The 18,882-nt window shown below is 55.0% G+C and overlaps 8 protein-coding genes across 8 annotated transcripts; 3 read left to right on the top strand and 5 right to left on the bottom strand.

Annotated features, from left to right (window-relative positions):
• Positions 1-40: 40 nt before the first annotated feature.
• On the bottom strand, positions 41-820 carry CC84DRAFT_1168917 (uncharacterized protein). The gene is made up of 2 exons (XM_018179523.1): positions 402-820; positions 41-340 (listed from the first exon to the last, which is right to left on the bottom strand). Exons 1-2 carry the CDS (start codon positions 601-603, stop codon positions 234-236), a joined length of 309 nt encoding a protein of 102 aa, XP_018030389.1. The 5' UTR covers positions 604-820; the 3' UTR covers positions 41-233.
• Positions 821-1,916: 1,096 nt separating this feature from the next.
• Positions 1,917-2,666, top strand: CC84DRAFT_1076353 (uncharacterized protein; the record flags this gene model as incomplete). The annotated part of the gene is made up of 1 exon (XM_018173721.1): positions 1,917-2,666. A coding segment is annotated over one exon (750 nt), but the record flags the coding sequence as incomplete, so codon positions are not given.
• A 192-nt stretch (positions 2,667-2,858) lies between these two features.
• Positions 2,859-3,287, bottom strand: CC84DRAFT_357305 (uncharacterized protein). Its single transcript, XM_018185887.1, has one exon. It carries the CDS (start codon positions 3,186-3,188, stop codon positions 2,964-2,966), a length of 225 nt encoding a protein of 74 aa, XP_018030387.1. The 5' UTR covers positions 3,189-3,287; the 3' UTR covers positions 2,859-2,963.
• On the bottom strand, positions 3,219-4,321 carry CC84DRAFT_1263756 (uncharacterized protein; the record flags this gene model as incomplete). Its single annotated transcript, XM_018185256.1, has 2 exons — positions 3,219-4,191; positions 4,245-4,321. 2 exons carry the CDS (start codon positions 4,319-4,321, stop codon positions 3,219-3,221), a joined length of 1,050 nt encoding a protein of 349 aa, XP_018030386.1.
• A 7,787-nt stretch (positions 4,322-12,108) lies between these two features.
• On the bottom strand, positions 12,109-13,361 carry CC84DRAFT_1199612 (uncharacterized protein; the record flags this gene model as incomplete). The annotated part of the gene is made up of 2 exons (XM_018181628.1): positions 12,724-13,361; positions 12,109-12,671 (listed from the first exon to the last, which is right to left on the bottom strand). The coding sequence occupies exons 1-2, from the start codon at positions 13,175-13,177 to the stop codon at positions 12,109-12,111; spliced, it is 1,017 nt and encodes a 338-aa protein (XP_018030385.1). The 5' UTR covers positions 13,178-13,361.
• A 1,283-nt stretch (positions 13,362-14,644) lies between these two features.
• On the top strand, positions 14,645-15,598 carry CC84DRAFT_1180846 (uncharacterized protein; the record flags this gene model as incomplete). The annotated part of the gene is made up of 1 exon (XM_018180512.1): positions 14,645-15,598. One exon carries the CDS (start codon positions 14,645-14,647, stop codon positions 15,596-15,598), a length of 954 nt encoding a protein of 317 aa, XP_018030384.1.
• A 92-nt stretch (positions 15,599-15,690) lies between these two features.
• CC84DRAFT_1129885 (uncharacterized protein) lies at positions 15,691-17,598 on the bottom strand. The gene is made up of 2 exons (XM_018175842.1): positions 17,479-17,598; positions 15,691-17,426 (listed from the first exon to the last, which is right to left on the bottom strand). The coding sequence occupies exons 1-2, from the start codon at positions 17,555-17,557 to the stop codon at positions 15,751-15,753; spliced, it is 1,755 nt and encodes a 584-aa protein (XP_018030383.1). The 5' UTR covers positions 17,558-17,598; the 3' UTR covers positions 15,691-15,750.
• Positions 17,599-17,731: 133 nt separating this feature from the next.
• Positions 17,732-18,871, top strand: CC84DRAFT_1156004 (proteasome subunit alpha type-4). The gene is made up of 4 exons (XM_018176960.1): positions 17,732-17,840; positions 17,890-18,074; positions 18,127-18,545; positions 18,596-18,871. Exons 1-4 carry the CDS (start codon positions 17,817-17,819, stop codon positions 18,727-18,729), a joined length of 762 nt encoding a protein of 253 aa, XP_018030382.1. The 5' UTR covers positions 17,732-17,816; the 3' UTR covers positions 18,730-18,871.
• Positions 18,872-18,882: the final 11 nt, after the last annotated feature.

The raw sequence follows: 18,882 nt of genomic DNA, 5'->3' as shown, positions 1-18,882 counted from the left end.
GCACATAACAATGTGTCGGAAGCCGATATTTGTGAAGATTGTGTGCTTCGAATACACTAGATAGGTTCGCTATTTTACAGGTCCATCATTCCAGTCGTTGCGTCGTCAAGGGTATCATGAACGCGACAATTTGATCGCTCCAGTATTACCATTTGTTCCATTGCGCCATGCCATTCCCCCTACCGGTCAATGAATGCGCCCCATCAGAGATCGCTACGCATATCGCGCAGGTCCTAGTTCAACTTCTTGTTTCCAACCTGGACCGACCTGCCCTGGCTGCGCTGGTACTGCAAGAATCCAAAGAAAGCAAGTCCTAGGATTGCAAGCATGGCAATGTTGCCTGTATTGGATCAGCCTTCGCTCTTCATATCTACGATCTTGTGAGTGTATTGAGAACTTACCAAGCACGAACTGCACGATGCCACCCGCGAGGTCGACCAGCCCCTTGAAGAACTCGATGAAAAGGTTGATTGCACCCGTGAAGAAGCGCAGCACGAACTCGACCGTCTTCTGCGCGAGATCGCCGGCGGTGGTGAAGAGAGACCAGACGACTTCGATGAGGCTCTTGGCCAGGTCGCTCAGGCTGTGAATGATGGACGACATGATTTCCAAGTGTTTGTTGTTGCAGAAATGTGGTGTGAAGGTCGATGTAGTGCAGTGGAATAGAGTAGGGTTGGCGTGTGTGTATGTTATCAAGGTAGGGCGCAAGAGCTCTCTGCAGTAGTTATGGCAAGACGCAAATAGGATGATGTCGTTAATACGTACCTCACGTGCGGGTACGAATCAGCTTGCTTTCTTTTGTTTCGCGACTGGGTCAGGCAACAGGAATCTGGAAGTGGCTTAAGACAGAGTGGCTGGGAGAATGCCGTCTGGTTGGCGAGGGTGAATGCGGCACGCGACGCCAGCTACGCGCAGTGTGCCTATGACGTCACATTTCATACACAGGGTCCGAGTTGGCAGGATGTCTATGATCGACGCCGCTTTCGGTAGGCCTCAAGACTGCCGTATTGGGAAGCTTGAATATGGATATCGGCTTACATACCACAGCTTGTTCGTTCTCTTTTGCAGCTCAGTGTCCGAAGGTATCACACATGGGAATGGAATTGTCCTAGGTACGGTCGATCTTCTAACGCCGTTGCTTTTCAGTATCATACAATCCTACCGCACGTACTTCAGCAACTCAGCCATGCGAATCAATGCCGAAGAGGAGATTGCTGCCCGGAGATGAACAGCCAGAAGACGTAGAACAGGGCGAAGGGCTCGGGTCCGAGCGAGGAAAAGTTCCGGTACTGCAACGACTGCTGCTTGAAGAATCGCTCAAGTCGAATCTTTTGAGTGGTGAACGCTGGTGGGTACCTCAGGCCCAAACGGTACTCGCTTGTCGCTGATGTGAGACAAAATGTTCAATACGATTAACACGAGAAACCACGCTTTGGAGACCATGAAGCTTTGGGCAGATGCTTCCCAGCTTGAAGGAGCTCGTATTCGATGAGTCACACTTGCCTGCTCAACCTCGCGCGAAAGGCGCCATACTCGAGCGGGCAGATCGGAGGTTTCGGAAGACAAAATTTACGAGAGATAAGCATGCCCGTGCTAACGATGCTCAGAAGCGAAACCGGAATCCCGTGGAAGTTTAGGGTTGACTGTATGGGATCCTCGATGCATAACGTTGAGACCTTACGTTAAGTCCGCAAAATCCAGACCAAGACGGGACGATATACCACCAACATAAAATTGCGCCGAACACCAGAAATGAAGTTGTCTAAGTATAAGAGTGGGCATTTGCCTCAAAAATAGACAGGTAGAAATCAAGATACACCACGATGAAGCTTTTTACATTCACCATTCTCTTCTCCCTGGCCATCGCTGCCCCCCAAACCCTCCCCACCACCCAACGTCTTACAACCTTCCCTGGCTTCGCCGAGAACATCGCCGTCCGCCCTAACAACCACCTCCTGATAACCTCCCTCTCCACCTCCGCACTGCATACCCTCGACCCCTACGGCCCAAACACAACAACCCTCCTCCCGCCAATTTCCAACGCAAACGGCATCAGCGGCATCGCCGAGCTCCAACCCGATTTATTCGCCGTCTCAGCAGGTCTCTGGAACACGACCGAGCGCCGTGCTACAAACGAAACCATCTGGACCATCGATTTCAGACAAGCTCCACCCGCGTTCACGAAGGTCGTCGAGATACCCGAGACAACGATACTCAATGGCTTGACAGCCATTCCTGGGACTTCCATCGTCCTCGCGTCCGACTCAGCCATCGGCGCCATATACTCGGTCGACGTCGGGAAGCGCAGCTACGCCATCGCCATCCAGGACCCCATCCTCACGCCCGTCGGCCCAGCGCCTAATCTCGGCGTCAACGGCATCGAGGTGCACGGTTCAGACTTGTACTTTGCGAACAGCGGGAGGGGTGTGCTTGGGCGCTTTCCCATCAACCGGGCGGGGCGGGCGACGGGGGAGGCGGAGGTGGTCGCGCAGTTCAACGCGTCTGTGAACTCGGCGATTGATGATTTTGCGATCGATGAGGGAGGCATTGCGTACGTCGCGTTTCATCCAAATACTATATTCAAGGTTGGTAGAGGTGGTAAGACGGAGGTGGTTGTTAGCGGGGAAGGGGAGGTGAGGGATCCGACGAGTTTAGCGTTGGGGCGGGGAAGGGGGAGGAGGAAGGTGCTGTATGCCTCTGTGAATGTTTTGGGGGAAGAGATTGTGGGTGGGGTTGATGCGATCTATTTTTGAGGATGGCTTGATGAGTTTGGACTGTAGACGGATGCTGGGGGGGAGTGTTGCGATCTTCTGGGCCCCGGAGGAGCTAAGTAGTACTAGCTGTGGTATGAGGAACACTGTACAGATGGGTGCTAGTGCGCGTTGGACATGTGCTATGATATTTCCGGGCATAGAGTTTGTCATGGCTGCAACTGTTGTTCTATATGAAGTGAGGCATCAATGTCACTTGGGCAAGTCCGAGCTCCATGTCATGTTTCCGTATCGTTCGCCCGTAAGATTACTATAGCACGATGTGTCGTCCAGCACGCAAGTCCTGGCGACAATGCTCCTGTGCCATAGCACTCGTATGCCCGGGTTTGTGGGTCGTTGCTCTGACCTTTGTTCAAATACGACTATGGGTAAGTGGTAGTCCTGGCCTTTGTCCCTGCACCAGATATATTGGGCCATGGAGATAGGGCTCTCATTGGGATATGGAGTTCAGCTACCATCGCGCCTACTCGGGGTCCTCTTTTGCTTGTTCGATTTTTGCGGCTCTACAGAAATGAAGGCCTCGAGGACGATCAGTATGTGCGTGACAACGAAGATCATAGGTCTCGGACTTACATCAGTAAGCTTCTGCTGAGCGAAGTCAGCCCATTCCCATTTTGTGCGCATCGCTACAGCATCGGGTATTGTGGACATGCCCACTTTCCCACCTAGTGACATTGACCCATAGCGAAAGCTGACTATGTGGCCACGACTCTTGACGCTTGCGAACAGCGGGAATAGGGGTCGGTAGATGGTGATGACTCGGTCAATATCGCATTTACCACTCTTGATAACCAGATTTACGTCCAGGATGACTTCGATCGTGGCCTTGCGCTGCAGCTTGAGCAAGAATCGAAGTGTCTTCAGTGTGAACCTCCAACCGTTACCGGTAGGTCGAAGGCATAGTCTGAGTCGACCGACTTGCTGCAAGGGGGCAACGGCGTTCTGAGATGTGTTCTCGGGCGAAGACAAGCGCTGCCCAAGGAACATCGGGAGTAAGTATAGATCTTCTTGTCCAAACACGAAGGTCTTCTCCCGATAACACATCTCCGCGAGCTCCTTGAGGAATACTTCACCGCAGTACTTGACATCCCAACAGTGTCGATACTTTGTCTCGTTCATACCCAGCTTGCAGATGAGCGGTGGGAATGCGGCAGCATTCGCAGATAACGGTCCAAGATGGCGCTCGTGTGCTGCTTGGGATAGCTGGATGACGTTCTTGAAAGCGTGGCCCCGATCAAGCATTGCCGAATAGACCATGTCGCGGACCTCGCGCGGGAAGCTAGTTATGACTTGATGGCATAGTTGTTGGCAAGAGAGCCAGGCGTATTGTTGCACCATCTTCTCAAACTTAGAATTGAGCTTTAATCTTGTCTCGTAGTGTCTACCAAGCTGTCTCTGGAGTTCGAGACGCCTGAAAACTCTGTCAACGTTAGCTTGAGGGTCACACATCTCATTATCAGTCGGCGCGTTTACTCAGCCGTATCTTTCCTGCAGCGCTCAACGTCGTGGAGCGTGGGCACTGTAATTCCTAGAGAGATGGAAGAAGCCATTGCGTGGGTGCCGACGTTGTAGCCACTTGCCGTAAAGCTCAAGAATTAGATTCATGACAAGGAGCTCTGGCAGGTGAGGAGTTGAATATATGTAAGGACGGCTGGACTTGACTCGCTCCTGCCTCTTACGGTTGAGGCGAGACAGTCTCTCACTTCACCCTGTCAACTAGTAAACACCCAAAAGTGAGAGCGCAAAGAAGTTCACCCCACCCGAAACTGGGGTGGCGGGTAGTCGATCCCTGTGCGTGTGAAGGCATCTCTCAGAAGTATAGGAACAACACCTGTCCGCAATTTTGCAGATGTGGATTATCTAGGTAGATTTGGTTTCAATACCGAACGACAATACATGCAGTTCAAATCAAGGCCATGGACTTGACTCAAAGTATTATAGCATGATGTTGACGAAGGCGGCAGGGAGTCGTTTCCGCGTCTTTGGGCGGCGGCCTCACGGTCTCTGATTACCCAGGGTAGTCGCCGATAGTCTCGATGAAGCACCACCCCGTAACGAACGAGAGGCATTGAACGCTAGATCGGCCTTGATAATGGAATGCGTTGAGCCGGGATTAGAGACGATGAGACCGGATGATGTGATGGAGCCAGGAGCGGTGTGACGGGCGTCATGCTGTCCATGCCAATGTCAATCAGGTTCTAGACGGGTAGGCGGGAGTGAGGCGATCGTCCCCAGGTGCTTCCCTGCAGTCTGAAACCGCCCGGATCACGCACGTGGGAGGAGTCTTCGTATATATCACGTGAAGCTATGGGTACCTCCTCAGGTACCGAAGTGCCTCAACTATGTGGCCTACATGCAGAAGAAATGCGAGCGCTGTTGATCTGAACACGTTTAGATGCATTGGCCCCGCAAACTCGGCGCAGAATTGAACGTGTGCTCTCGTCAATGGGCAGCGGTCCGTCTGGGAGTGGGATGGATGTGCTGGCGTTGGTCCATGGACGAGGATACGTCGTGTTTGCTGTCAACCGCGGGTCTCACCCTGGTCACAGACATGGGTGCAGAAGGCACCCCACATCGCATGCATGAAGCAGCTGCGACGAAAGGCCGCGCAAACGCCTGCCTGCAGTACATATACTCGCACGGCGCACGGCACCGCTGGGTCAGGTTGCACACCGTTCTATCCTCGGCCGCCCTGTCCATAGCCGCCGTCGCTGCGCTGGGCCCTAGCTGCAGCCATGGACTCGCCGCCCCCGCCGCCAGTTGCAAGCGAGCCCGCTGGCGAAGAGTCTCCATCGTCCACGAACACCGAAGCTCCCAAGGGGACTGCTCGCGCCCGCGCCCGCGCAACATCTGCAACGCCCGCCTCGCCCGCCTCGCCCGCGCGCCGGAACATGGCCTCGAACCCGCCCAAGGACCCTGTGCCTCCTCGCCGGCCCACCACTGTGGTCGGCGCGGGAACTGCCGTCCGTCGCCCAGCTGCAACGAGCTCGACGCGTGCCGCAGCCACCGCGTCAAAACCACTTTCCAGCTCGACCACACGCACCTCCGCCGCGGGATCCAGCTTGAGCAAGCCGCCGACGCGTCCTGCGCCCGGAACAGTGGTGCGGAAGCCTGCATTGGCTTCCAAACCCACCGCGTCCGATGCAGAGCCAGACTTGTCCTCCGTCACGTCAGGGGACGAGAACAAGAGGCCCGCGGCGCGCCGAACGACGCTGGCCTCGAGCTCGGCGACCAGGTCATCGCCTGGCAAAACCACCACTACGCGCCCGGCCGCTTCCACCGCGACTGCTGCGAAGCGCCCCCTGACCGCGCGGCCTTCCACAGAGAGCGCTACAGCACGAGCAACTCCCCGCGCATCATTGTCAGGGTCGACACGGCCTTCCACCACTGCACGGCCGACGACGACAACAGCGAGGGCAGCACCGGGCTCAGTGACCAGGGCACCTGTCTCACACGCGAAGAAACCATCCATCACCGCTGCTCCTACACCGGCCCCTGTCCCGAAAGATGCCATCCCCGAGGAAGAGTACGTGCCTCTGACCCACTTCTGCTGCTGCTGCTGCATGCTGACTCCACCAGTACCGCCGAACTCGTTATCCCCCCCAGGAGCGAGCGCCTCAAAGAGCAAGCTGCTTCCGATGCCGAAGTCGAGACCAGAAAGAGCGCCCTTGGGCCTGTCAAGGCTGCCCTCGCACGCCTGGGCGAGCGCGACGAGGCGACGCGTCCCGATACTGCCCCCTCTGGCCCCGTTACCGATGGCGACCTAGACTCGAAGCGGCGAAGCGCACAGGTCATGCACGACTTCTTCAAGGAGACAAATATGCGCGAGAAGCTGCAGGAGCAATGCGACGACCTCAACCGGGAGGTGGACAACCTCCAGGCGGAGCGGACGAAGCTGAAGCAGCAGCTGCTTGATGCACAGTCGGCTATCGCCGAAAAGGATAGAGCCATTGCGGATGCAGCCAAGTCATCAGGCCCTGATCAGGCTGCGCACACGACGCTGGTGGATGAGATGGAGAAGAAGTTCGACACGGAGACCAAGGCACTGGAACAGCAAAAACAGAAGCTACAAGAGGAAACCGCTGCCGCTCAGAAAAAGGAAGCAGAAGAGACCAAGCGTGCGGCGGAGCTCCAGCAGATCCTCAAGCAGCTCAATGAGGACCTGGAGAAACAGGGCGCCGAATGGGATGCTGAGAAGAGAAAGCTTGTCGAACAGCAAACCCAGATCGAGGCCTTGACGACCGAGGTAGCCGCGCTCAGGGAAGAGAGGGATACGCTGAGAGAGCAGTACCGCGATGCCCAGGCTACCTTGGAATCCTTGCAAACGAAGCTTACTGAGATCGAGCAAAGCCGCACAGACGACCTAAAGTCCCGCGATGAGCAGATTGATGAGCTTTCCCGAACCGTAAAAGATCTTCAAGCCGAAATCGCTGCCTCAGAAAGCAAACACGATGCAGCGTTGCAGGAAACGCGACAATCTCTGGAATCGAAATCTTCCGAATCGTCCAAGGTCGTGGAAGAACTGCAGGCTAAGGTAGAATTGCTGTCTCAGCAACACACCGACGAATTGCGACAGAAAGACGAGGTCATTGAGTCACAGGATAAGGCGCTCAAGGATCTTCGAGAACTCTCCGATCAGCTACAAGCTCGTGCCGATCAAACAAGTACGGAACTGGAACAGGCTCGTAGCGAGCATGCTGCTGCTATTAACGACAAGATCGCCGAGCTGCAGAAGAGCCACGAGGAAGCGCTGCAGAGCAAAGAGGGTGAAGTCTCGCGCCATCTAGAGGCTGTGGACAGTCTACAGAACCAGATCAAGAATCTGCAACAAGGCGAGACTGACGGAGCCAAGATTGCTGCTGAACTCAACAAACAAATCGAAGAGTTGAAGCAGACACATGCAGAAGCCCTGGATATCAGATCCAGTGAAAATGATGAGCTCGTCAAACAACTGGATGCGATCAACGACCAGTTGAGTGGTGATGCGGCAGAGATTGAAAAGTTCAAGGATGAGAATGAAGGACTGCGCAAGACTATCCAGACGCTGGAACAAGTCGCAGAACAGGAGAGCCACCAACACGCCGCCGCCCTTTCAAAAGCCCAGTCTGAGCTCCAAGAGGTGACTGATAAGCTCGACTCGTTGCGATCAGAACTCGAAAGTATTCAGGAGCGGGCGAGGAAGGACCTGATCACTCTCGGTGATGACCACGATGCCGAAATTGAATCACTTCGCGCCGATCTGGAGGGAGATGCCAAGAACCGCCTCGAAGAGCTACAGTCCAAGTACGATGCTCTCGTAGCCGACAAGAACGCTACCCTGGAGCAACATGAGAAGACACTTGCAGAACGTGCTGCTGCGCTCGATGCGGCGAACGAAGAAATGGCCACCCTCAAAGAGAATTCTGGATCGGCCTCGCAAGAGCTGACGGATGCATTTTCGCGGCAGAAAGAACTCGAAACGGAGAAGCTCGCAATCGAAGTGGCGTATACTACTTCACAGAGCTCGCTCAAAGATCTACAGGAGCAGCTTGAAAAACTCGCCGAGGAGAAAGCATCCGCCGAAGAAGCTCACTCGTCTTCCCAGAGGTCGTTTGCGGATCTGCAGGCGCAGCTCGAAAAGCTAATCGAGGAGAAAACTGCCGCTGAAGAGACTCTCTCATCATCCCAGAAATCGTTCTTAGATCTCCAGACACAGCTTGAGAAGCTCGTCGAAGAGAAGTCAGCGATCGCAGACGCTCATTCTTCGACCCAGATGTCATTCGCAGATCTACAGGCACAGCTCGACAAGCTTACTGAGGAAAAGTCCGCCATCGAGATCGCTCACTCTTCTTCGCAGAAGTCGTTCCTAGATCTGCAAGCGCAACTGGACAAATTGACTGAAGAAAAATCTGCCGCCGAAGAAGCTCACTCGTCTTCGCAGAGCATCATCACGGACCTTCAAGCCCGCCATGATTCGCTTCTAGCAGAGAGATCATCCGCCGAGGAAGCCCACCAAACGTCGCAAAATCTCATTACCGACCTTCAATCTCGCCACGACAGATTGCTCGAAGAGAAGACTGCTGCCGAAGATGCACACAGTCGCGCCATCGATGCCTTGAAGCTAGAGTCTGATAGCACGTCGAAGCAACTTTTGGGCGAATTGCAAGAGAAGTACGATGCACTTGTGGCGGAGCAGAGTGAAGTGCAGGGAGTACACCAGAACGAATTGCGGAAGATCACAGTTGAGCGCGACTCTCTTCTAACCCAACTCGCGGACCTGGGGAAGAAACATGAAGCCATCCTCTCCGAGAATCTTATCGACGAAGAAGCGCACAGCAAGGCACTAACACAACAACGAGCGGAGATCGAGGAGGCGCACAACCAGGCTTTGACCGAGCTACAGGTAGAGGTCGGGAAGAAATTCGAGTCGCTGCTCGAGGCCCTGCAATCCGACTTGTCAGCCATGGAGCAGCAGAAGAAAGCGGCTGTGGAAGAAAAGCAATCTGTATTGGAGGAGCTCATCGCTCTCAAGAAGGATCTTTCTCTACATGACGAGTCTGCGCAGACGAATCTGAAGGAGCTAACTGAGAAGTACGAAAATCTCGCACGCGAAAAAGCAGCCGCCGACAACGACCACGAAGCCGCCATAGCTTCATTGCGCGAGGCCTTGAAAGACGATCATGAGAAGGCAGCGTCTGAGCTTCAAGGACAGTGTGACGCACTCCAGGCTAAGCTCATTCAAATCGATCAGGAGCACAGTGATGCCATCGCGTTGTTAAAGGAAGAGCTGAGCGAAGGCCATTCCAACAATCTGACAAATATGAAGAAGACTCTCGAGGACTTGCAGCATCAGCACGACGACCTCATCGAGCAGAAGCAGTCCATGGAGAGAGCTCACGAAGACGCCATAGCGGAGCTCATGGTCGGCATGGAAGCAAGCATGAACGACGCAGTCCAACAGCTTCAGAAGAAATACGATGCGCTGGTCAGTGAGATGGAGATAACGAAAACCAATCATGCGAAGGAGCTCGAGCTTGCGAAGAGGGGCAGCAGTGAGTCGGAAGGCATGCTTAGGGAGCTGCAATCGCGCCACGCCACAGAACTCGAAGAAGCCAAAAACAGTAGCACTGAGTTGGAAAGCATGTTCCAGGAATTACAATCTCGCCACGCCGCAGAACTCGCAGAGGCTAAGAAGAGCGGATCGCAACACGAAGGCTTACTCCAGGAACTACAATTCCGCCACGACACGCTGTCGGCGAAGGCTGCCGCGGACATTGAAAGTCAAGCACAGGAAGTCAGCCGTCTGCACGAACTCATCAAGAAGCTAGAAGCAGACCACTCGAAAGCCCGTCAAGAAGCAAAGACGGCCCAAGACAGCATCGAGGAAATGAAAGTCCACGTCGTAAAAAAATATCTCGCCAAAGTCGAGCCGCTCGAACGCGAGAACGGCCAGCTTAAGGACAAAGTCGACCGCCTACAGGCCATCCTCCACGCAGGCGATAGAGTCGCCCGCGCGGCCGCCACCATGGGCGAGAAGCGCGAGATTGACACGCTCGCCGAGGAAGATGAGGAGGACGAAAGCGAGGAGTTCACGTCGGGTGCCCATTTGCATTCGGCGGGCAAGGCGTCGCCGCCAAGAGAGGTTCTTGGAACAGTGAGTTTGTCGCGGAAATTGAATGGCGGGTGGAGACTAACCGGCGGCTAGCAGTTGGCGGCTATGCAGGAGACGCTTTCCCAGCTAAGCGATCTGAACAATGAGCAGATTGCTGAGAGCTCGCGCACGGCGAGGAAGCTTGCAGATGAGGAGTGGGTTGCTGTGGATGGTGAGAAGTCGGGATCGTCGAGCAACTGAGCAAAGACGACGTGAAGGGATGCATGGATGACTGGTTCACCCCATGTGAGGGGAGCGTGTGTGTGGAGCGGACCTTTCCGCCTTTCTTTCATCGTGTGCATCTTTAATACTCTCTCATGTTTGTGGTCGGTCTTACCACGAAGCGTGGACCTGCAGTCGGCACTATACCCTTGTTACTGTCGCTGGAGCTGTCACTGTCACTATTATACCCCCTTGTTTTGGTGCTTCACCAGCATGTCGAAATATATACCATTCCTCTCCGAGCTACTGCTTTCACGCTTTGAACAATTTCCTCTCTGCATGTGGACAGTTTTGTTCCCATCTGCCCGTGATCCAAGCTATTCTCGCATCACAAATATCGAAATCATCCCGCGGCATATCCTAATAGCAGGTCGACGTTGGCGGCGGGCAGGACGATGTCGATTATCGCGGATGTCGCTACATCAAGGATAAACATACCGGCTGCGGCGGTGAGCTTTTTGAGGAAGCAAAGCCAGGCGGTGTGTCTGTCGTCGATTTCGAAGCCGATGGCCATGGCGTGGGCGTTGCGTATGTGAGTAGCGTGAGTGGACGTACACGGGAGATGAAGGGATGTGGTTGGGTAGGAGGGCTGGATTGGAGGGAGGGAGGAGTGGCGGGTGGAAGAAGATATGGAGGAAGACGAGCTGAAGGTAGACAACGAACGCGGAGAAGCCCAAGAACGCACGCGCGGGAGCTCTCACATAAGCTAAAGGAATACTCTCGCAGAAGCCTGAAGAACGCTCTCGCCAGTGGGAAAAAGAAACGCGAAAATTGAATATGTCACTCGCCCGTCACCTTTAGGACCGCGGCTAGGCAACGTAACACAGAGCGGGTTGGTGGACTCGGAGAACGCGAGATTCACTTCGATATAGGCACTTGCTAGGGTATCCTGGAGTGACACAGTATGGGCTGCGGATGCGTAAGTCACAACCCACTCCTGCGCGCGCGTATACGTGATGACGCGGACAGATCTTGACCGCTGGGTGTATCTTGTCGTATTCGCCCTAGCAGAACGCGCAGCTTGCTCTCGTTGAAGCGGTCAACTTTTGTCGCTGGCGTGACGCAGTGCTCGAGGAATCCAGCATTAAAGGGGGAACGGAGTAGCCGGCCAGCCCAGGGCGCTGTTCAGAGCGACGGCGAGGTCATAGTCATTGCACTCGTGCTTGTGTTCCGGCGTATGGGCGAAGTCGCGGTTCGTCCGAGCACAAGCCGGGAGACGGGTACGGGCCGTAAATCTGGGAAGCCCATGGTGCCGGTTCAGTTGGGGCCGGTATGATTGAGAATCCGTCAAGTGGAAGGTGGGACAGTAAACCCAGGGGACAGGAGCTGGTAAAGTACAACAAACGGGAGCGAACCACGGAGACGCATATGTATTCCTTTGAGCTAAGTATGTTCAATTGCGTAAGTCTGGTGTGCTCATTTCCATCATAGCAGCCTACCAGCTGCGCACAGTAGAAGCTACTCAACATGCATTGCCCCAAGCTTTCACACCCCGCCACCCCATCGCAAGATCGCACATAGCAGCAGCCCAAATTCTGCGTCATACCCCAGTGTCCTAGTCGCAAACCCACCATTCTTCAAACCCTGAACGACTTCCCTGAACGTGGTTGTACCTCTCGACATGGTGAGATTGGCAACGAAGAATCCGAAAGAGATAGAGACGCTCTGGAGAATATCGTTTTGACTGAATCGTACTTGCCGGGTGTGGGGAAGAAGAAGTAGGAGGCGGGTGAAGAGGACAAGAGGAATGAAGATAGAGTGGCCTTGGAGGGACGAGAGAGCAAGGAGGACAGCGTTGAAGAGGATGGTGGGTATGACAAGCGAAGTTTTCCTGGCTGGAGGCTCTGGCGTGTTTGCAGTTGGCGCCGGAGACACCTTCGAGGAGTCACTGGTTTTCGATACCTCCGTCTTCAGTCGGTCAGGTGACAGACCTACAGCGTCGAGATGTAGCTGAATGATAAACAAAGACGCCGTCAACGTGATTGGCAGGGTCTGGCTCAGCACAATGTACGGGAACATCGTGCGAACTGAGAACTTGTGCTGCTGAGCTACAAGGCATTAGCATAATGCGCAACATAAAAACACCACACCTAGGTCTACCTTTGTATGCCATCCACACGTTCCAGAACCAGGTCTGAAGTAACGCTGCTTGAGTCCAAAACGCGCTGGGTCTGTTGCGCACTAGCTCTCGTGCAAAAGTCCCGAACAAATTGGTTTCCAGCATCCAGTATCTGAGCCCAAAAAGACTAACCCTTCTCCCCAATAGATTTTGCGTCCGTGCCCATGCGGTCAGAGATTGAATCAGAAAGTTGAGCATAGTGTATGACAACATCGCAAAGGTGACGGAGGCCAGGAAGGCATAAATTTTGATATGTCGCGCCCTTGCATTTTTGACATCTTCCGCAAGTTTGATTGATGGTAGGCGCTTATATTGACCGTACAGAGAAGTTGATATGGATAAGGTGAAATAGAGTGCGAGGAGGATGTAGGATAAGACGAGGGTGGTGCCGAGGTAGTTGAAGGGCGGATTGGCATAGCGAGCTATGGTGTCCATGATAAGGTTAGGAAAGATGTCCGTCTAGGATCTCTGGGATCATTGAGGTATATGTGGCTGCGGTGCTATTGAGGACAGGTGGGACCAGAAGATGGAACATAAGGAGTGACGTCATGAAACGGGGCATGTCTGAGACGCCGACAGAAAGCTACGCGAAGGATGCCGCAATGGTGTAAGATCTATGATAGTTACAGGCCGATGTTGTGAGAGCGCAGCATTTCAGCAAGCGCGTTGTAGATGTATGTAGGGGGGCTTTGCAGCCTCATGCCAAGACTCTGTTGGTCTTTCTCAGGTTGCTACGTTGCCACGACACCTATATTCTTCTCACTTCACGATCATATCTGCACTGCCGCCTCATTAAAAAAAAGTGTTCCGATCATTCGGATGATTGGTCTCTCCTAATCGCCTCCTGCTACGCGACACGAGCTCAACGGCATAATTCCCCCGTTCGCCAGCTGAGTCGAATTCCCAGATGACCACCAGCATAGCATAAGGCTCCGGCCGAACGCACCAGAAACCCATAGCCCTTACAATTTTAGGACATTCAGTCGGCGTGTGGAACGGATCCGAGAGGATACTATCAGACCATAGCGTTGAGGCGTGGGATGGACCGTGCCCGCTCGCTTGACCCTGGACATTTCGGGAACGATGATCTACCCGGACAGCCTCATCATAGACTACTTCGTATGGTCACTTCCGACTAGTTGGAAGTTGATCACAACTCGAGTCAAGTCACCATGATGCAACGTCCCTCGTCATGTCAGTCTTTCTGGAACAATTGGGTCCTAATGAACTCCAAATGAGCTCTCAAGCTAGTAGAGATCCTCAGGCACCCAGCCGCCAACACGTCCCCCATAACGAATCCACCATGTGAACGACCAGACGGCGGAGAACGCCACTCGACCCACGTGCCAAAGTCTACGAAGGGACCAGCCACCTGGAAATCTCAATATGAAACATCCAGTCCCCACGCTCTAGAGCCATACTCAGAGTAGCTTTCTTGGATGGCCCTTCGTGTTATTCCCCGACTGTGTCTGCCAAGCGAATTTCGACAGGTAAATTCGGGTGGTTGCATCATAGCACGAGAGCTAGGGTCAGCTGTCGGATTGAAATACCTTTTGGGCCCTGGCCTCCGTCCTATTCCTTCTCTTCGGAACTCAACCGGTCACTTTGCGTGTACCATTGAGGAGATTGCATATCACTGTCTGAGCGCTAGTGGCACACCTTGGACGACTTCTACATCACTGGGAACTTCGAAGATTATATTTGACGAACATGGTCCTGTAAGTACATCTACAGCCAGATCCGCAAAGCATAGTTGGCGAAGCACTGGTTAGGAATGGCGATGATGGTGATGACTTTCTCTTCCTTCATCATAGGCCACCTTAGTGACAATCCTTTGTCCATATAAAGATCCGCATGGCTAACCACCACCATTTTGACAGCAGTCTCGCACGCGATTCCACCATGGACACCGCCCCAAACGGGACTTGCTACTCAATCACTGGCCTCGCATCCCCCTTCAACGATTACACATACGTCCCCTGCAACCTCACCGCCATAGAAAACGGCCAACACTCCGCCTGTTGCGCATCCGGCGACACCTGCCTAACCAATGGCCTCTGCAAATACAACTCACCCACTCCGGTCCGCAACTTCAACACATACTGGCGCATCGGCTGCACAGACCCCACATACCAGGACTCCTCCTGCCCAAAGCAATGCAAGAACAGAGAGAACGTCGAGCGACATGTGCACATCGTGTTCGAATGCCCGGGAGACGGCCAGTGGTGCTGCGGCACTGGGGCGAATACCGACTATGAAAACACCATGACGGTGAACACCACATGCTGCAATATCCCGGATCTTGCCTTCCGCGACGAGGTGCGGCAAGCGTACACAACGGCCAAGAGCGACTGGCGCAGCGTCATCGACATACGGACGTTCGAAGCGCTGGCTAAGAGCACAGCTATAGACGCCGCTTCTACTGCAACCGCATCATCGACCGAGCAATCAGTCCGACACACATCCACCTCATCACACACTTCGATACTCCTCGCCACGGCCACAGCCTCTACCTCTCCATCCCCATCGCTATCCACACCTCCTTCCAACCAAAACACCACAGCACTAGGCGTCGGTCTCGGCATCGGCATCGCCATCCTCGTCGCCGTCCTCGCGCTCCTCACGTTCCTCCTCTACCGACACCGCCGCCACCGGAAAACGCAGCACGAACGTATGGCCGAGCTCGCGGAGACGCAGGAGGACGTGCGGCATGCGTTTTCGCATGCGTTTGCGGTGGAGAAGAGCGGGCGGGAAGTCCCAGCAGAGCTAAGCGCGGAGAGGGGCGTGCATGAGATGGGGAGGCCGGATTCGTGGCGGACGGGGGACGATGGAAAAGGGGACGAATTCTATCGGTGAAAGATAGGGTAGAGTAAGACATTAATCCAAGTAGACAAACAGTTTGTACACAATTCGGGTGTTGCGGTGGACGGGGTGCTGAAGCAGAAGCTGGGTATCATTGTCACACTATCTACCTGCGTCCCAAGGCGATTGACTAACAGCCGACGCTGTTACTCCTCAGCGCCCAAGTGGGCTTTCAATCCCCCCTTGCCGACTTTCATGGCGCGCTCAATCTCCATTTCTTCCTCTCTCAGCCGACCTTTTCCGTACTCAAGGTCACGCTCTTGCTTCCTCCTCTCCTCCTGCACGCGCCGTTCGCGTTCGGCAAGTGCCTTCTCGCGGCGTCTGCGCTCCTCACGCTTCTTGGCTGCTTCGGCTTCCTCCTCAGCGGACGCGGCGGCGCCCTCAGGCGCTGGTGGCAGCGTGGAAATATATGTTTCGACGAGAGGTTCGCGGGTTGATGGTGAGAGGGAGATGTAGCGCAGGTCGGTCAAGATCGAAGCAGGAAGCGTGTCGAGCGTCGTAGAGCTATTCAACGCCGCAAGCGGCTGCGCCTTCAGCAGCGCCGTAAGATCTGCCTTCAACTCGGACGAGCGCATGCCGATGCGCTTGATGTGCTCGCGATACAGTTTCTCCTTCTCCTTATCCGGCAGCTTCCCGTCCTTCAGCTCCGGCTCTTTCTTGTATTTCCGCCTGAACTCTGGCCAGTAGAGTTTCGGTGTGGCGTACCGGTCGAGGAGCGCGAGGTAGGGTATTCGCGGGTCGAGCTTCTGCTGCTTGGCTTTCTGCTCTTTGAGGTAGACCATCTTGTTGCGGGACCACTCGTCGAAGCATTCTTTGCGGGCTTTCATGTTGGGGAGGGCTTTGTACCGGTCGTCGTCGTAGAGGGCGCCGGCCTCGAGGACCTTGTCCCAGGGGGTGTAGGGGCTAGTGTGCGTGTCGTCGAGGAGCTCTTTGAAGAGGGCCTTGCAGTCTTCCTCGGAAAGCGGTGGTTCCTCGTCGAAGTATTCTTCTTCTGCATAATCGCCTTCCATGCCTTCCATCTCCTCCATCTGCGCTAGTTGCCAGGCGAGGTCATCGTCTTCGGCGGCTTGTTCCGCGGTCGGCTCCTCCGTGCGTTGGCGTTTGTGCACATGCGATCCTTGCTCGCCTTCGTCGTCTGTGACCTCAACTTCTTCGTACTCTTCCTCTTCGTCCATGCCTTCCTCCCCCTCCACTTCGACGATTTCGATGTCCTCTTCCGCAGCTGCGAGTCCTGCCTCAATATCGGCCATGGCGTCGTCCTCTTCGACGTCGCCAGGTTCACCGCGCTCCTTCCGCTCTTTCTTTTCGCGCTCCATGCGATCAAACTCGACGACCGCCTTCGTCACGTCTGGCGGGAACTTCCAGAAACTCTCATTCGTATCCTTGTTCCACACGAACCTCCTCCCAAGCTTCGTTCGCACCAAGACCCATGGCGCGCAGTTGGGAATATCCTGGCGGTGCTTTGGTCGATCTTTCGGTTGTCGTGTCCGAGCTGAGAAGCTGGTCTGTCCTCCGCGAGCACCTCCTCGATGTCCACCTCTTGCATGATCTGGGCCCCGGTTATTATATAGGCTCTGCGCGCCACCAAATATGAGGTCTTCAATCTTTCTCTTCGGATCGTAGGCATTCGAGTTGTCATGTTGGTGTGTAGGATCGTTGTAGTCGGCGTAGGACGAGTCTGCGCCTAGTGCTGCAGGTGGTCTCGCAGGAAGACTGGCCGGAGGCGGGGGCAGAGGAGCCGGCGCTGGAGGTGGCGTGGCAATCGCGACTGGGCGTGTGTACGTAGACTTCTTGGTCTCTTTGTTGAAGTAGTAGACATGGCCTATACGTTGTAAGCAAGGCTATGACGCAAAGTAGGCTGGGCTTTCGCGTACCTGAGGGCGCCGTGTGCTCCGTCCAGCCTGCGGGAAGGGGCGGCGGGGGCGGGGGCGGTCTGACAGGCACGTCGGCCATTGGGAACAATGGAAAGCAGTGGATTGCAGGCAAAGGCAGCGTGTAGGCGCGAATGGCGCAGTGAGGGCGTGCTGTCGCTCGAAAAAGTGGTCGGGCTTGGCACAACAGCTCCGCCGACGACGCGCAGTGAAGCTAATGCCTGGAGCTCTCCGTCAACGCCAACCCTCTACCAAGCTCCCCGCCGCCCTCGCTCCCTCGCTCCCCTCCCAGCGCCTGCAATCCCCAACCCCCAGTCCCAGATCCGCCCGAGCCCGCAGCCATGTCGAGGAGATACGATTCACGGGTACGTCGCTGCCGCAGCCGCCGCCCGCCCTCCGCTAACGCTCACGTAGACGACCATCTTCTCGCCCGAGGGTCGCTTGTACCAGGTCGAATATGCGCTCGAAGCTATCTCGCACGCAGGAACCGCATTAGGCATCTTGGCCAAGGATGGCATTGTTCTGGCAGCTGAGAGGAAAGTCACCAGCAAGCTGCTGGAGCAGGACACATCAGCCGAGAAGCTCTACATCCTGAACGAGTGCGTACACGCCTAGATAGGCCTCGGGACTCACGCTGACGGTGCCAAAAAGTAACATGATCACTGCTGTTGCAGGCATGACAGCCGACGCGAACATCCTAATCAACTTCGCCCGCAACCAAGCCCAGCGCTACCTCCTCACCTACAACGAAGACATCCCTTGCGAACAGCTCGTGCGCCGGCTATGCGATCTCAAGCAGGGCTACACACAGACGGGTGGTCTCCGGCCCTTTGGCGTGTCCCTGATATACGCAGGATGGGACCCGCAGCGCGAGTTCCAGCTCTACCAAAGCAACCCTAGTGGCAACTACGGAGGCTGGAAAGCGACGAGCGTGGGCGCCAACAATGCCTCCGCCCAGAGTCTGTTGAAGCAGGACTACAAGGAGGACTGCAACCTCAAAGAGGCCTGCGGTCTTGCCGTGAAGGTGCTGGGCAAGACGATGGATTCGACCAAGCTGAGCAGCGAGAAGAGTACGTCTGGAAATCGAACACTGCATGCAATTGCACTAACACATGTCCAGTCGAATTTGCGACGGTCGGCAGGACAGAGACTGGCAAGATCTACCACCACCTTTGGGGAGCGGACGAGATCGACGCGTTGCTCAAGGAGCACGGCTTGGCCAAGCCGGAAGATTCTGAGATGACCGAGGGCTGAGGCCGGTCGACTTCCTGGGGAGTGCGGCGTCTATGGATTACGATAGACTTTGGCCTGTAGTATACCATACCATACACTAGGTGAGAGCACCAACCATTTCGGTAGCAAATCTCACGTTCATGACGGCATGCCAAACTCTACCTTCACTTCACT

Source organism: Paraphaeosphaeria sporulosa (genome assembly GCF_001642045.1).
Source record: "Paraphaeosphaeria sporulosa strain AP3s5-JAC2a unplaced genomic scaffold CC84scaffold_13, whole genome shotgun sequence".
NCBI classification, from domain to species: Eukaryota; Fungi; Ascomycota; class Dothideomycetes; order Pleosporales; family Didymosphaeriaceae; genus Paraphaeosphaeria; species Paraphaeosphaeria sporulosa.
The sequence above is the reverse complement of the archived record's forward strand: the minus strand, read 5'-3'. Positions and strand labels throughout refer to the sequence as shown.